Source organism: Chinchilla lanigera, unplaced genomic scaffold (assembly GCF_000276665.1).
Source record: "Chinchilla lanigera isolate Chin_1 unplaced genomic scaffold, ChiLan1.0 scaffold00053, whole genome shotgun sequence".
NCBI lineage: Eukaryota > Metazoa > Chordata > Mammalia > Rodentia > Chinchillidae > Chinchilla > Chinchilla lanigera.
Genome location: NW_004955454.1, coordinates 4,392,464 through 4,409,762, shown reverse-complemented (window position 1 = coordinate 4,409,762; position 17,299 = coordinate 4,392,464). Strand labels below are relative to the sequence as shown.

The 17,299-nt window shown below is 46.3% G+C and overlaps 1 protein-coding gene across 1 annotated transcript in view; it reads left to right on the top strand.

Moving 5' to 3' along the window:
- Cacna2d4 (calcium channel, voltage-dependent, alpha 2/delta subunit 4) overlaps positions 1 to 17,299 on the top strand; it is a 100,941-nt gene that overhangs the window by 20,698 nt on the left and 62,944 nt on the right. Inside the window, exons 10-18 of the mRNA XM_005396111.2 lie at positions 43 to 132; positions 242 to 355; positions 1,010 to 1,088; positions 1,920 to 2,053; positions 5,369 to 5,446; positions 6,188 to 6,268; positions 7,179 to 7,253; positions 10,021 to 10,107; positions 10,666 to 10,737. Of these exons, the coding sequence (XP_005396168.1) occupies positions 43 to 132; positions 242 to 355; positions 1,010 to 1,088; positions 1,920 to 2,053; positions 5,369 to 5,446; positions 6,188 to 6,268; positions 7,179 to 7,253; positions 10,021 to 10,107; positions 10,666 to 10,737 (810 nt within the window). The remainder of the gene's footprint in view (positions 1 to 42; positions 133 to 241; positions 356 to 1,009; positions 1,089 to 1,919; positions 2,054 to 5,368; positions 5,447 to 6,187; positions 6,269 to 7,178; positions 7,254 to 10,020; positions 10,108 to 10,665; positions 10,738 to 17,299) is intronic.

Genomic DNA, 17,299 nt, shown 5'->3' with positions numbered 1-17,299 from the left:
GGCTGCTCTTCCCACGAGTCCATCTAACGTTTACCCTGACAGCATTTTAAACAGCTGGTGGACGAGCTGGTGGTCAAAGGCGTAGGGGTCGTGGACCAAGCCCTGAGTGAGGCCTTCCAGATCCTGAAGCAGGTACCCGAAGCTGTAAAGCCTGGAGGGCTGCGGGAGTAGGAGGAAGGGCCAAGGCAGAAGGTGGGAAGTCCTGGCCTGTCGTGCCTCTGCCCTCCTCTGCCTCACACAGTTCCGAGAGGCTGGGCGAGGAAGTCTCTGCAACCAGGCCATCATGCTGATCACAGACGGGGCCGTGGAGGACTACGAGCCAGTGTTTGAGAAGTATAACTGGCCAGACCGCAAGGTGACTGTCTTGGTGGGGTTATGGTCAGGGAGGAGGGAGTCTCTCCCTCTTCCAGAGGTAGACTTCTCCCACTGCCATGGAGAGGACAGCAGTGGGACAGCCTCAAGTTCAAAGTCCTTTCCCATTAGAGCCTTCATAAGTGCATACCTGTCCTCATTGAGTGTCCCAAAACTATGGTGACCTTGGGCCCCAAGGACTGATGTGAAGGGCTTCAAGGTGAAGGACCAGCACATGGTTTTGAGACATGAAACCTGCCAGGCTGCCTGGCCTTGAACCTGCTCTACAGTCACCATGGCCATGGGCAAGTCACATTGCTGCTCAGGCCTCAGGGTCTTTCCTGATTAACAGGGGGCGCAAGCCAAGCATGATGATACAAACCTGCATCCCTAGCACTCTGGGAAGCTGAGGCAGGAGGAACACAAGTTCAAGCCCAGCCTGGGCAAGTTAGCCACTTAGTGAGACCCTGTCTCAAAATAGAAATTTTAAAAGGGCTGGGGATATAGCTCAGTGCAAAGGCACTAGGTTCAGTCCCTACCACCAAAAGAAGAAAGGAGGAGTGGGTATGAGTGGAGAACTCAGAAACTGAGGTGAGCCTGACCCAATAGCTAGGCCACACTACTGTGATACGAAGGCAATCTGCATCTCATGGATTAGGTCCGGGTCTTCACTTACCTCATCGGGAGAGAAGTGACTTTTGCTGAGCGCCTGAAGTGGATTGCCTGCAACAACAAAGGTGCGTGAGGTCCTGGCAGGGCAGCCTGCTGCACACAGGTGGGACGGCATCCCGGTCACACAGGTGCCGAGCACAGGGTGTGTACGGGAGGAGCAGTGCCTTGTAGAGAACAGTCGCCCTCTTTCCCATTTGGAAAAGGAGAGATAGCAGGTAGCTTGCTCGCAGAGCCTGACTCGGTGCTCCGTGAGCCCTTCAGGGCCTCTGAGTCAGAACGCCACCTGAAGTGGAAGTCAGAAATCACCTGTCTACCCAGTGTTCACACCAGGGAGAGCCGTCCTCAAATAAAGCCTGGTACCAGACCACCGTGTAGAAGACAGAGTGAGAGGCAACGGTGGCCCCGCATTTGCAGTGCCAACCCTGTCTTCCAGGGACTGAGGCAAGGGGCATTGCTGGGCATTGCTGTTCAGTTTTACTGGGATGTGGAATGAATGTTTTGTGAGGTGAGGCCTGAGAGGTGAACCTGTTCTAAAGCAGGGAAAGGAGAAGGTTGGGCTCAGAGGAGGACGGGAACCGCTGCTCTGAAAGATCTGCACTAAAAGCAGGACCTAGGACAGTGACATGTAGAAAGCTTACTGAGGAGTGCTGCTGTGACCGCTGCTCTTCCGGGGAGCTCTGGAGCGAGGAGGGCCCCTCAGAGGCCTCCCATACTGAGGCCCTCTCCCGCAGGCCTCCAGCCACCCTGGGGATGAGACATAAGCCCAAGGAGGCAGGTTCCTGTGGCCTGCCAATCCCAGAGGGGTGTGAGCTGGCCGTAGCTGCGGAGAGTGCAGGGCTGCCTGGGGACTCGGAGTGGAGGTCCGCTCTGCAGCCCAACCCTACGGCGTCCTCCAGGCTACTACACACAGATCTCCACGCTGGCTGACGCCCAGGAGAACGTGATGGAATACCTGCACGTGCTCAGCCGGCCCATGGTCATCAACCATGACCACGACATCATCTGGACAGAAGCCTACATGGACAGCAAGGTGGGCCTGAGGGTGGCTCTGGAGGCGGGAGATAGCTTTCTGGGTCAGAGAAGGTGAGCATCATCCTTCCTCAGGAAAAACCATGAAGGGAGGACACATCCCCTCCTTCTCTCAGCAGCTCTCAGCCCACTAACAGGGTCATTGGCAGTGTGCTATCCCCAGAGATCCAGACCACTGGCCCCCACATATCTTCCCACCATGGACAGCGCCCCCTGCTCAAATGCGCTCATCCCTCCCTCCTCCCCCACAGCCACCTCTCTCACTGTCCTTCTCTTCCTCTTATTCTGGGAAGAAAGCTGTCATCAACCGCTTACCATCATGGCACACCCCGCCCCCATCCACACACCCCACGCAGGCCCCCACATTTCACAGACATACACACAGAAGTCCTACACAAAGGAATAGATAGCAAAGGTAGAAGTCAGATGAGACGTTTGGAGGAGGGGGAACCTTCCGGTCACTTCTCCAATCATATCATTACGGGGCCATCTGCTTCAGTGGTAATGCACCAGACTGATAGGAATGGAGGTCAGAAAATGCTGGCTTAAGTAAGATGGACGTATAGTTCTTTCTCCCACAAAAGAGATTTAGAGGTGAGTATCTTGGAGCCAATGAGGAGCTCACCAATCACCAAGGACCCAGGCTTCTTCTAGTGTCACCTTCACAGTGCCTAAGCTGCAGCTCTCATCCCCCTGGTCAGGGTGGCTGGGGGAGCTCTAGCCAGCTGAGAAAACATTCTAGGTGTCGGGAGGGTAGAAAGGGGGCTGTGCTCCGCCCCTTCACCAGGCACAGCCTTCCTAACATGAATCTACCTGTCTTTGACCAGGACACACTCTCAGCTTGACTCCAAGGGGCAAAGGAGGCTGAGAACTCACTTTTTCAGCTTCTCTTCTGACTTCTATATCTAAGGGCAGTGACACTCTTATCTTTTAATAGCACACACAAGCCATTTGCCAAATTTGAGATTTAAAACCACATTAATTGACTTTAAAGGGACCTCGGCTACTAAGTCATGCCCTGGACATGTCATGAGTCTATCACCTACTACTGTCCCTAAGGCTGATGCTCAGAAGGGAAGAGCACGGTTCGCTTGGGCAGGCTTTGCCTTCCTTCCAGGTTCTTGCTGTTCATGGGGCCCTGTATGTCCAAAGCGGAGGAGAGAGATGGTGGGGTGGAGTGGGGATGTGCCTTGGCCTTGTCTCCCCTCACATGGTGCCCCATGTGCTACCCTCTTTGGTCCTTGCTCCATCCCTGTTCTGCATGCGGCCAGCCTCATGGCAGCTGCCAGTCTGGGGAGGGACCATCTCCCAGCATGCCCAGTGTGCGCCTTCCTCCTGCGGAGCATGTTGTGCTAAGGGAGCTGGCAGAGGAAGCCTTTGAGAACCCCCAAATCCAGTGACAGAACCTTGTATTCTGAAAAACAGTGTAGTGCTTGGGTGTGTTTGGCAGAAGGAACAGGAAAAGGAGATGAATGCTGGTAGAGACAACACATTGTTTTCCTGTAACACTTTCCATAAAAGTGACTTTGTATCGGGCGTGGTAGTGCACATCTGTAACCTCAGCTGCTTGGAGAGCTGAGGCAGGAGGAGTTCAAGTTTAAAGCCAGCTTGGACAGCTTAGCAAGAGCTTGTCTCAAAACAAACTATGGGCCGGGAATATAGCTCAGTGGCACAAGCACCTGCCTGGCGAGTGCAAGATCCTGAGTTCGATTTCCTGTACCAAAAAAATAAAAAATAACAAAATAAAATAGAAAGGGTTGGGGATATAGCTCAGTGATACAGCACTTGCCAGCATGCGCAAGACTCTGAATTCCATCCCTAGCACCACACACACACACACACACACACACACACACACACACAATTTCCTATTCTAGACAAGTTGTGTCAGGTTGTCCTCAGGTGGACAACCTTCATGGACAACCTTTTGATATTTCACAGTCTCTGGTTCCTCTAAGCACATAAATGAAGTTACAGCTTCTTCTTCACTTTAAAAAATTGACACCTGTCCCCTCACTTAAAATCCCCCTAATCCTATACCTCCTCTATTTCTCCTTCCCTCTCTTTCTCTGTGACTTTGGAGTCCCTGAGATCAGGATCTCCTGGACCCAGTTCAGGAACCTTTGAGCTGAGGTTTTTAGTCCACTTGGGGGACAGATGTCCCCACCCCACACCAGTGCCTCACTCCAGTATAGAATGGTTCCTAAGAGAAGCGGGGCCCAGCAGCTGCTTCCCCAGGGACACCTCCACAAATCCACAACTCAAGGAAATTTGAGAGCCTTCATGTCCCCCACAGAGGTGTGTCTGAGCACAGAACACAACTGGATGTCAGTGTGGTCCACTTTCAGGAAGCCTTACTGGGACGAAGGACGTAGCTCAGTGGCACAGGCACCTGCCTGGAAAGTGCAAGGTCCTGAGTTCGATTCTAGGTACCAAAAAAAAAGCCTTACTTCCCAGCTCAACAATGAAAAGTCCTGTGAGGTACAGGAGGAAGACTGATGGCCAAAATTCTTCCTTTCCCAAAAAATGTCGTGGAGACATCCATGACTCAGCAGCCTCCTTGAGCTGCTCTGAACAAAGATCAGGCTTGCCCAGCATATCTACATAGGCATTTTCACACTTGCCATCTTTGTTTCAAAGCAGGACACACATGTGGAGCCCCTGTGCAGGCTGCTAAGGGAACTGGCACAGTGACACGAGGTGGCGGGAAAGGGAGCCATCCCTGGGGCGGAGCATGATTCTGGCTCTGAGTTCTGAGTGGAGGGAGCTGTGGGTCCCTCCTGGGTGCATTAGAGGTGACCTGAGGCAGATGACAGCTGCACCACACCCTGCTTCACACCGTGGTCCTCACACTTATGCTTATGCTGGAGGGTGGCTCTGGAGCAGCGTCCTTGTAATTACCTGCCCTTGGTTATGGTTTATAGTAACCTTATCAGAGGTTTGTGCAAATGCTCATGCCTTGCTAAGCCTCTTTACTTCTGGGAAGGCACAGAATGGCCCATTTCCCCCAGTTCAGGCTCATCCGTGCCTGGCCAAGGGGAAAGAGCTTGGGGAGGGTGCTCGTGAGCTGGGTGTGGGCTCAGGACTTTGCCCAGTGACATGAGCCTGGGGCTCCTGCTCAATCATCTCTCCCCCAGCATTCCTGCCCACTCCCTTTTGCAGAGAAGGGAAGCCTCATCTGAGATTTCTTCCTGCCTGTGGAAGGTGATGCTGAGTAGTTGAATCAATGACCATGGTCCTCCATACTGTGCTCTGAGCAAGGCATACCAACGGGACCTTAGCCTCCCCCCAACCTCTGCCCTTTCCTCTCTGGCAGCTCTTTACCTCAAAGACACAAAGCCTGACACTCCTTACCACCGTGGCCATGCCTGTCTTCAGCAAAAAGAATGAAACGGTGAGTGGCCACTCCCTGAGACGTGGCAGCGGGGACCAGAACACCTTTATAGGCCGATGGCTTCTCACTCGGGTGAGCATCAAAGCCACCCTGGGAGGGTTGCAATGTAGACTCCCACACCTTGTTGCAGACTGGCTATATTGCAATCTTTGGCCAGTGGTGAGACTGGGGCTCTACAATTTCCCAAAGCAGCCCCTCTTTAGTGATTCTGCTCAGCCGACTGGTGGTCAGTTCTGCCACTCTGCCCTTGGTCCACTACTTTCGGAATATGAGGCTGGAGGAGGCATCTGCCAGCCTTCCAGCAAAACCACACTTCACCTACCAGGTTGGGCAGACTCTAACTTGGTTGTAAAAGCCTTTGGTGAGAGAATTTCTAGAGCCTTTCATCCTCCCCCTGCTCAGAAAATGCTTTATTGGCCCCATGCCCTGCTGAGTCCCTCAGATCCCAGTACTTCAGCTTCTGATGTGAAGATTAATATTCCATTCAACTTTGTATTTTATTTAAATATTACCACTGAAATATTAATACAGGGCATTAATCTTCTGAGCAGTTAAGAGGGCTCCCAGGGAGTTACTGGCAGGTTCTAAATTTTCATTTAGAGAGCTAAAAATCTAACTGCAAGGAAGGTCCACCTGAGGCATAAATGGCTTCCTCATCCAGGCTCTAAAAAGACCTAGAGTCCAGTCTGGCCTGGTGCACAGGGAAACCTACCCTCCCTTGCCCATGTTGTTCTCTTCCAGCGATCCCATGGCATTCTCCTGGGTGTGGTGGGCTCTGATGTGACACTGAGAGAACTGATGAAGCTGGCACCCCGCTACAAGGTGAACTTTAGTCGGTCCCTACCTTTGGTGAGAGTGTTGTCAGACTTCCATCACTGTAACAAAATACCTGAGAAAATTAATTTTAAATGGGGAAAGATCTATTTTGACTCATGGTTTTAGAAAAGTCAGTCCATGGTTGGTTGACCCTGTTGCTTTTGGGCTTGTGATTAGGCAGCATATCACAAGGGGACCTTGAGTAGAGCAATAATGCTAATCACACAGCAGCATGGAAGAGAGAGATTAGAAGGGGCTGGAGTCCCACTGTGCCCTTCAAAGGCATACCTAACCCCAGTGACCTAACTTCTTCCCACCTATCAAGCCTTCAGTATGGAAGCCTTTGGGAGACATTTAGGTTGTAGACTATAACAGAGTGCAACTTATAGGCTCCCCAGCACTGCCACGTCAGGCCCAAGAGCCTCTCCCCAGGCTGTGGTGCCAAGCCCACAACTAGGAAGGGTCTGCTCCATCTGGATCCCAGGCAAGCATAGCGTTGAGCATGGTGATAGTAGTTTGGCCTCCTGGGACCCTTTGCCATCACTAGTTATGACTTGCTTTGTAGCCTTCAGGAGGTTATTTGTCTGCCCATTGCTTCAGTTTCTCAATCCGCTTCTCCATACTTCAGTCTAGCTTTGAGAGTGAATGAGATGACATCATCAAGGTATCTAGAGCATGTGTTGGGAAAGAGTCAGGTAATGATACACACTGATATGGCTGCTCCAAATAGTAGGATTTGGAAAGGACTTCCAGAATCAATTGGTGGAAGTATGATGCTGGCTCAGTTACCTTTGTAGCTGAAAATCTCATAGCTGTGGGCTGCCATCTGGAATCACTATACAAACACAGACCCCTTCCCAACACAGTCATCCAACACAAACAGCCATCTAATGCTCTCTATCTCTGACTCTGGCAGCTTGGGGTACATGGATATGCCTTTCTGAACACTAACAATGGCTACATCCTCTCACATCCTGATCTTCGACCTTTGGTAGGTACAAATCTTATTTGCCTTGGGATCCTAATATTATGGGCTTTGGGAGTAGTTCACAAAACATTCAAAACACAGTGGATAATATGAGAAAAAATATATTTAAGCCACAGTCCCTGTTTTCAAATTGTTTATAACCTAGTAACAGACAAGACAAAAATATGTGAAATTATTGACAAGCACACCAGAAAGCATGTAATTTAAGGCTGTGGTTTGGAAGCTAAAGAACTCTGTGGGACAGTGTGTTAGTCAGCTTTCTACTACTGTAACAAAATACCTGAGAAAATCAACTTACAAAGAGAAAAGACTTATTTTGGTGTACAGTTTTGGAGGTTTCAGTTCATAGTCAGTTGACCTATTGTCTTTAGGCCTCTGGTGGTGGTGTGGCATCATGTTATGGCGGGTACATATAGTACCAGTGGTGATGGGAGAGGAAAGAGAGAGAGAGAAAAATCTAGAATCTTCTCTGAAGTCACACTGCCAATGACCTAACTTGCTCCCACTAGACCACACCCCTTAAAAGTCACCATACTGGGGACTATGCCTATAATACATGAGCTTTTGGAGGACATTACAGATTCAAGCATAGTAGACATTTGCTCACAGTCCCTTGACTGCCTCAGTAGCTCTGGTTCTCTTGCAGCTTAACAAGTGTATCAGTAGAACTCGAGAGGCCCCTGAAGAGGGCATGAACAATGGGCTCACAAAAAAAATGACAAGGGGACCTCTCATGACAGGTAGAGGGCAGTGGGTGGGACAAGGCCCATAAGTTTGTCTTAGGCTGTTTCTGAGTAAGCCCACCCATGTCGTAGCTCTCTCTGTTTTATTGATACAGGCCCTCAGGGTATTTTCACGTGAGTTCAACTCAGCAAGTGTTGGCTGAGAAAGAAAGTTGCATTGTTCTATCTGAAAGCTCTACCCTAAAATGGAGGGCTCTCTCCTTCCCTGGCCACAGTACATGTCCATGTCCATGGCCATGGCCATCACAGCTGCCACTTTCAGTGCAATGGCTGGTAAGGGAGCTAAAATCCTAGAGGGATCTTAGTGCTGTCCCCTCCCCTAGTCTTCAGTCAAGTAATAGAGTTCAAGGCAATGCATCATTTTCTTTGCCCTTGATGTGTCTACCATGTGCCTGACCTTATGATGCTTTGAAAAATGATATGAACAGAAGTTTATGTCAAATTAAGGAAGTAAGGTTTCAACAAATTAAACAGAATAATACCACATGGGACATGATTACACAACGAGATGTGGGAAGGCCAATGTCATGAGCTCTCCAATGAAGCCACTATCAGGAAAACATTAAAGTTTGATCCTAGCAATAAATGAAAAGGTCATGAATCATTTCACGTGTAGCCCTGAACTCTTCCTATGTCAGTGCCCTTAACAGAGCAGAATTGTGGATTTAATATGAAGGGCTAAATATGACCCTTCGGGGGGCATCAGAAGTTAGAAAAGGTAGTGGAGTGTTGCACTCACTCCAAAGAAACAGACATCCTGTACAGGCAAGAAAAAAGAAGATGCTTTCTTCGAAAAAATTATGAAATAATTTTTAAAAATACTCTCAGAATCAGAGTACACAAAGACAGAGATTTCAACCATACAAGCATCTGCTGGGGGCCTCATTTTACTAAAGTAGACAATCACGTTTTCAATTTACCCTGATGATAAACTATCCTCTTTCCTTTTAGTGGGGTTACCAAAGAGAACCTAGGAAGTACTGAAGACTTAACTGTAGACAATGTGGTGATACCTGTCTTTGCATGGGGAAGGGGGTCAAGGCCAAAAAATAATCATCATAAAATGTTAATTAATGTGTATCCATCAAGTTGGAGACGAGCTGTTATTAAGCTCTGCAGACCTGCCCTTGGCTCTGTCTCATTCAAACATTCTGTCCACAAGATGAAAATGCACATGACAGATGTTGTAAGGTCTGTGAGATATGGCTAATCTAGTAAGTGAGAAAATGAGCACAATGAAGTATTCTCAAAAAAAGTATTCTCATACAGCAATGAGCTACAACGAATGAGATGAAATTGATTAGGAATATGCAGATATGTGATTCAACAGTGCATCATGGGATGGAGGGAGGCCAAAGTCTGGCTGACTATGACCTTCATCTTAGCTGTCACAGTAGTGTGACTGTCCAGGAAGCCAGCAGACTCCTAGGCAGCCACTACAGCTGAAGGCTACTTCAGTGCACAGGTCATACGCCATACCATAGTGGCCAGATTCCATATGGAATATTAATTTTTATCCTGGAATCTGTCTTTGGAATGATACTGACAAAGCAGAACGTATTCAGAGGGAGCCAAACCATGTGCAAACTGGGAATGTTAGGCTGGGAGAAGTCACTCCCAAGAGTGTCAGGGCCTTTGAACAGCTGAAGCGTTGTCAGGAGGAGCACATTCTGTGGCTCCAGGGGAAAGAACTAAGATCAGTGGATGAAAGTTACAGGGAGGCAAATTCCAGGTCTGTAGGAGGAAGAACTTTCTAACAACTAGAGCTGTCCAAACTATGACAGCTGACTCACAAACCAGGGAGGTCCTCGTCTTGGGAAATATCCACCCAGCGGCCATGAGACCATCTGTCACAAATGTTGGCAAGGGAAGCTGTGCGTTGGATGGAAGTTTGGTCCAGATAGCTTAAGGAATCCCTAAGATTCTTTGATTTCATTTATATACACGAAAGGCTTTATGTAATAGAGAATAATAAGAGTAAGGCCACATGCTAACCTGGTATTTTCCTTCCTGCCCACCCACTCCAGTACAGAGAGGGGAAAAAACTAAAGCCCAAGCCCAACTACAACAGTGTGGACCTCTCTGAAGTGGAGTGGGAAGACCAAGCTGAAGTCGTGAGTGGGGAAAAGAAGGGCAAAGAGAAGCTGGTTTATGTAGCTCCATATCAAACCAATGAATGACAATGGGCATTGAGATTTCTCTGTTCTTCACAAGCAGAATGGTTCAATCCCAGGGCCTTTACAAACCCCAACCAGAATTCCTGTAATGTGTAAATCTTTTAACAACTAAGAAAGTATATCTTCCTAAGTCACAGGGATTATAGAGACAGGATGAACCTATATCTCTAAACTACTGAGTTTGAGTTTCAGTGATGTGTGAGCCTGGCCTTTGGTCTCCATATCATATCTTAGATGAAATTATGTCTCAGCAACATGACACTGGATCCCCTAATGCCCCAGGCCCCTTCAGAGCATTGTCTTGGTGACTGCCCAGAATTATAACCTAAATGTCACCCGGAGTCAGGTCTCTCTTCCTTTCTGGCATGCTGTTTGGGGGAAAGGTGAAGAACCAAGTGTCCCAAGGGATCTCCTCTAATCTGATCAGCAAAGCTCAGGTCCTCAAATCCTGCAGTGTGACCCGTGGAACTGACATCATTCTCTTTCCTCTCCAAGCTGAGGACAGCCATGATCAACGGGGAAACAGGTTCTTTCTCTATGGATGTGAAGGTTCCTCTGGACAAAGGGGTAAGGAGCTGGTTGTTGAACCAGGATGCAGTTCTAGTAAGGCAAATTTCAACCTTTCCACTGAGATTTGATTCAGATTTAGCTTCACATAGGCTTATATGGGTGCTTGCTGTAGCCTATAGAGCTTGGTTAGAGGTCTGTCCAAGGGAGTGGCTGCCCCAGGGAAACTCTGGCCGAGAAGCCACACTCCTGTTCACATCCGTGATTGGTTCTTTGGAGACCAGTGAGTGCGGCGGGTTAGCCCAAGTCACCTACAGCTCTTCTTCCTTCTGCTGCCTGCTATTTGGCCCTTTGGTTGTTCATGATGAGAAGGGGGAAAGTGACAGTTAATTGTGCAAATTGTCAGCAGCTCTGCAAAAGCATGTTATGCGAGAAGAGATCGAAAATATCTGCTACACCTTGTAGCTGATTTTTACCCACTTGTAATCATAGAGCATCGGGAATCGATACCCATGTTATACCACTAATGCTACAAACCCGCACATCATTTAGAAAAGGCCAGTGCATCCCCTCGCTTAGCAGGTCCCATTGCATCCACTGATTTTGCATTGTCCCCTGACATATTTACAAATGTCACCTCCTCCCACACAGCCACCCCCACCTCCTCCTCCTGCTGCCCATCTGCCTCGGCTCAGAGAACACAGCATCTGTCTGCAGAAATTAGACCCAAGTTCTTCCACAAGCACAGCCCTCTACAGAGGCCAAAGAGGAAAGCACTGGAAAGCAAAGCGTCCCTTTTGGGCCATCAGCGGCTTTTCATTGTGACGATGCTCTGATGTCTGTGCCATCTTTCTGGGCTTTTATAAGCTCTGGGGTGGGAAGGGCAGAATGGGCAATTTTGATGGTATCAGGCCACCTGTGACAGCTGCTCCTTCTCCTGATCCAAAAAAAAGCCAAGGCTTCTCCCAGTCACCCCATCCTCATCCCAGCTGGGCTCCTGCTCACATGCATGAGGGTTGCCACCCAGAGCACTTAGCCCATAGTGGGACGTAAGGTGCATGGGGCACCCAGCAGCCTGAAAACAGATCTGAGTGTGGTTATTCCCTGTCTCAAACACATCAACTCCGTAGGTGTGGTTTGCACCCACTCTGTCCTCCCAGGGCTCAGTGTCCTCATGTTGCCTTCACCCTTCTCAAAGCCACAAGGCAGAGTCCTAACCACACCCAGCAGTCCGACCATGGCCTGAAATATCTGCCTAATATTTCATCACCGCTAATCAACCACCCAGGCTACATACTTCCAATGTAACCGAAACTTCCTGGTACATAAGTGCTTTGCTGTAAAGGAGGAAGAGGAGAAGGGAGGAGTGAAAGAACTGTTACAGATATTTCATAGCGTGTAGCTGTTCATGCTTTTACTACTAAGAGTACTAACAATGATGGTCCACACTTACTTGAAACTGGGTTGAGTACTTTCAAGTATTCACTCATTTAACACCACCTTATAAAGTTAGTACTATCCTTTCCCTATTTTTTGGCCATTCAGAGAAGCCAGAAGCTTGCCTGGTGTCACCCAGATAATATATTGCAATTCTAGACTACACGCCCATAACCTCTGGTGGCTGGGTCTTTTGTGAAGCACTGGCTCTGAATTCTCAAGTCTCTAAAGATTTCCCCCAAAATGTCTCTAAAATACTGTTTCTGGTTTTCTTTGTTTGTTTTTTGATTTTTTTTGGTACTGGGAATCAAACTCAGCACCTTGCGCTTGCCAGGCAGGTGCTTATGCAGCTGAGCTATATCCCCAGCCCCTAAAATAGTGTTTCTATTTTGTCTTAAAATCTTGTGTCTTGAGGTGTTGGAAGTGCAGCAGTGGTAGACCCTGCCTAGCATGTATGAGAGCCCAGCACTGCAAATATAAATAAAACAAAAACCACTGACTTCTCCACTCCATCCACCCCATTAGACCTCACTCAGCCCCTTGAATCCTTCCTGTCTTTTCCCTCTCCCCGGAAGCTCCTGGCCCACACTGTGTATGGCATCAGCACAGTGGCACTGAGCTTCTACCTGCTCTGGCCATTATGATCCACTCTTCTCTGATGAGGCTGTTTTTTCCACCACTGACTGCTCTGCCTCCCCGATGTCTTCTCATTCTAAGAGTCCGCCCTCTGGCAGCGTGTTCCAGCTGCCCACTGATCGGCCCTCTCAGCTCAGTGGTGCTCAGTTTATAAGCTGGTTCGTCTGTAGGAACAATGTTCAAGTCCAGGTCCTGGCCAAGGAAAGCTTTCTTAAAGCATTGTGGGAATACCTGTCATCGTTCCAGTCTGTCTCCTGGGACACAGTCACCTATGCGTCCTAATTTCCTATGGATCGATTCAGACCTTTCTCCATCTGCAGCCACAGTGGCACCACTCAGGAAAGTAGTAGCATCCCCAGCGTGACTGACAGAAGGACTCACAAACTTAGAAACCTATGGGGTCAAGTGGAAATGTAAATGTGAAACGGACTCACCTAGGCCGCAGGGTCAATAGTATTGAGAACTATGCCAAACCAGAGAGATACGCATGTCTAATGGACAGAGTCAAAAATCTTACTTAAAATGTGCCTAGCTAATTCCAAAAGTATTAAGAACCTAGCCCAGGCCAAAGTCTAGTATATCAAATGTGTCAGGTGCCTGCTTGGCTTGTGGGCTTCCTATCTATCACCTCACTGTGGGCTTTTTGCTTCAAAATGAAGTCCAAGAGCAGGTGTCATACTTTCTGAGCCACCAGCAACATCTTGGCCAAATGTCCTTGGGCACGTTGTTTAAAAGAACAAACCAGAAAAGCAAAGTCTTCTAGAGCATTCGAATTAGGGCCCTTTTTATCATCCCCATGATATTTGATCGTTTGGAATGAATAGTCAGCAATGGGAGAAAAGAGAGGCAGATGCAATGTGCTTTACCAGGCTCCGGTCCTTCCACAGGAACCCGTCTGACTCAAGTGCACACACGTACATGCTAGCAGCCAGCGTGGGCAGGGCAGAGCAGACCACGCAGTGCCCAGCGCATCACGGACCTCCAGTGTATGTAACAGCAGTGGCTGCACTTCTGCCCTAGGACTCTCTGGCAGACTTTGCTTTGGCCACCCCTAACTTGGACCCGCACACGGAACAAGTCCAGGAAATGTACTTCCAGCTCAGCTATTTGACACAGTACAAACTCACTGTAAGAGGCCGGGCGTGGTGGCATATGCCTGTAATCCCAGAACTCGGGAGTCTGAGGCAGGAGAATCGCCATGAGTTTGAGGCCAGCCTGAGCTACACAGCAAATTCACAGCAAGCCTGAACTACATAGCAAGACCTCATCTCCAAAAAAAAAAAAAAAAAAAAAAAAAGCACTACAAGAATAGAATGAATTTTTTTTACATTACACCTATTTTTATTGTATATATTTAAAGTATATGATTTCTGTATTGATATACATATACCTAATGAAAAGATTATTACAGTCAACAAATAATGCAATCATATATACAATATAGATCAAATACATATATTCAGCCCTTTTTTCTGTTGTGTGCTAAGGAGACCTATAATACCATCAGCATATAATATGAAGTTATTAGCTATAGACTTATCCTACATAACAACTTCAGACATTCTAAGCTATATTTTTTCCCCTTTTCCACTCACTCATCCCCACCTCCTAACGACTACTGTTTTGTTACCTGTTTATATGTATTGGGGCTTTTTTAAAAGACTCCACATGGGGCTGGGGATTTAGCTCAGCAGCAAAAGCGCCTGCCTGGCATGCGCAAGGTCGTGAGTTCGGTTCCTGGTACCAGAGAAAACCAAAACAAAACAAAAAAAAAAGACTCCACATGATTCTGCTGAGCTCATGCAGCATTTGTCTTTCTCTGTCTGCCTGTTTCACTTAGCATAATGCTGTCCGGGTCCACCCAGGTCACTGCAAATGTGAGCATCTCCTTCAAAGGCGCAGAGCATTCCATTACAACAATTTCTTCATCCAGTCGTATATCAATAGACACCTTGCTTGTTTCTGTATCTTGACTACTGTGAATGACAGAGCAATGAACACAAGAAGGCAGATATTTTGCAAGATAATAATTGCATTTCTTTAGGTTGTGTAGTCAGCAGAGGGATTGGTAGGTCATATGGTAGTTCTGCTTCTAATATTTCTAGGAAACTTCCTACTGTTTTCCACAATGGTTGCTCAAATCTACATCAACAATCTATACCCCTTCTTTTTTTTTTCCATACCCCTTCTGACAGTGCGCATCTCCTCCCTCCAACCCACGTCTCCTCCAACAGCTCCTCTTTTCCACAACCTCACCAACACTTGCTACTTCTTGTCTTTTTTTATAAAAGCCATTTTAACCAGTGTGCAATGACATCTCATTGTGATTTTGATTTGCATTTCCCTGATGATAGTAATGTTGAATGCCTTTTCATATACCTCTTGGCATTTTCCTGTCTACTTTTTATTTTTTTTTGGTACCAGGAATCGAACTCACAACCTCACACTTGTGCTGCTGAGCTATATCCCTGGCCCTTCCTGTCTGTTTTTGAGAAATATCTATTTAGCTTTTTTGCCCATTTTTAAATTGAGTTATTTGGCCTTTTGCTGTTGAATTGAATAACTTGTTTATATATTTCAGATTCTAACCCCTTATCAAATATATGGCTTGCACATATTTTCCCCCAGTCTATAGGTTGACTTATCATTTTGTTGGGCAGAAGCTTTTACATTATACGCAGCCACACTTTTTCATATATTTTTGCTTTGTTGCTTGTGCTTCCAAATGGAGATTTTAAAGCCAAAGAGTATGATATTAGAAATGAATTTTTATTGGATGGATTTACAAGCACATTGGAGAAGGGATAGTGAACTTGAAGATGGGTCAATAGAAATTATCCAATTTGAAGAACAAGAACTGAAAAAGAATAAATGGGGGAGGAGAGAGGGAACCTCAGTGACCAGTGGAACACTATCACATGACATATATTTTTGACTTGTGACAATTAATCTTGACTGTCAACTTGATTGGAGAGGTGAGTGGATTTTGAGGGTGCTAACCTTGTCAATGGATTAGCTCATTGAGGAGTTTATAGCTAAGTGGATTATTAGGAGGTAGGGCCTAGCTGGAGGAAGCAGATCATTGCAGGGCAGTCCTTTGAGAGGTATATTTTTGATTCTTGATCACTCAGCTTCCTGGTGGCCATGAGGTGAGCATCTTTCCTCTGCCGTGCACTTTCTCCATAATGGTTCCACCACAGAGCCAGCTGGCCATGGACTAAATCTCCTTTAAGTTGTTTATGTGAGGTATTTGGTCACAGCAATGGAAAGCTGACTAATACAGAGTTCAAAAGGAAAAGAGAAAGAATGAATTGAAACACTAATTGTTCAAGAAGCCTCGAATTTGGTAAAAACATCATTCTACTAATCCAGTAATTTCAAGAAACTCTATGCAGAATAAAAACAAAAATAAAACAACATCTGGCCATGAAATAGACCAACTACTGAAAATAAAAAATTTCAAAGAGTTTAAAAGAAAAATAGATGCATTGTAGAAAGGAAAATAAGGCCAGGGATATAGCTCAGCAGCACATGCCTGCCTGGCAAGTGCAAGGCTGTGAGTTCAATTCCTGGTACAAAAAAAAAAAAAAAAAGAAGAAAGAAAGAAAGAGGAAAGATAGTAAAAATGATGGCTAATTTCTCATTCAGAAACAATAAGATAATGTCTTTAAAGCACTGAACCATATCACACTCCCCACACAAAAATTAATTTACTGTGAATCATAGCACTCAATAGAAAGTTTAAAACTATAAAACTTTTACAAGAAAATATAAGGCAAAAAATCTTCTCAACTTAGGGACTGGGGATTTAGCTCAGTGGCATGGTGCCTGCCCAGCAAGTACAAGGTGATAAGTTCGAGTCCTGGTACCAAAAAAAAAAAGAAAAAGTTACAAAATCTTCTCAACTTGAAGGTATGTAAAAATTTTTTGGAAAACACAAAAAGCACTAACCATATAACAAAATTGAATAAACTGAACTTCATTAAGAGAATAAAATTCTGCTCACCAAGAGGAAAGAAGAAATGAAAAATATAAGAAATTGTTAGAAAATAAAAAAGCAAGGAAAATTAAAATGAAAGCAAACAGACCCAAAAATGCACGAAAAACTCCTACAAAGCAATAACAAAAAGACTAACAGCCCAGTAAAAAGTGGACAAAGTACTTCATAATGGAAGACAGATCTGCACCCGACTGATTAACACTTGAAAGGATGCATTCACTGTAAGTAATCAGAAAACTGCCAACTAAAACTTGAAGAGTCCACCTAATGCCCTTAACAATGGCTAAAATGTGAAAGACCAAATGCTGACACCCATGTAGAAAAATTAAAATACTACTATCAGGTAGTAAAAATATAAAATAGTAAAACAATTGGGAAATTGGCATGTTTCTTTAAATAAAGCTACACATATTTTACCAAATGGTCCAGAGATTCCATTTCTAGGTGCTATGAAGAGAAATGAAAATACATGTCCATAAGATGTGTTTCAGTATTATTGTAGCAGGTTTATTCACTATAGCCCCAAACTAGAAACAACCCAAGTATCCA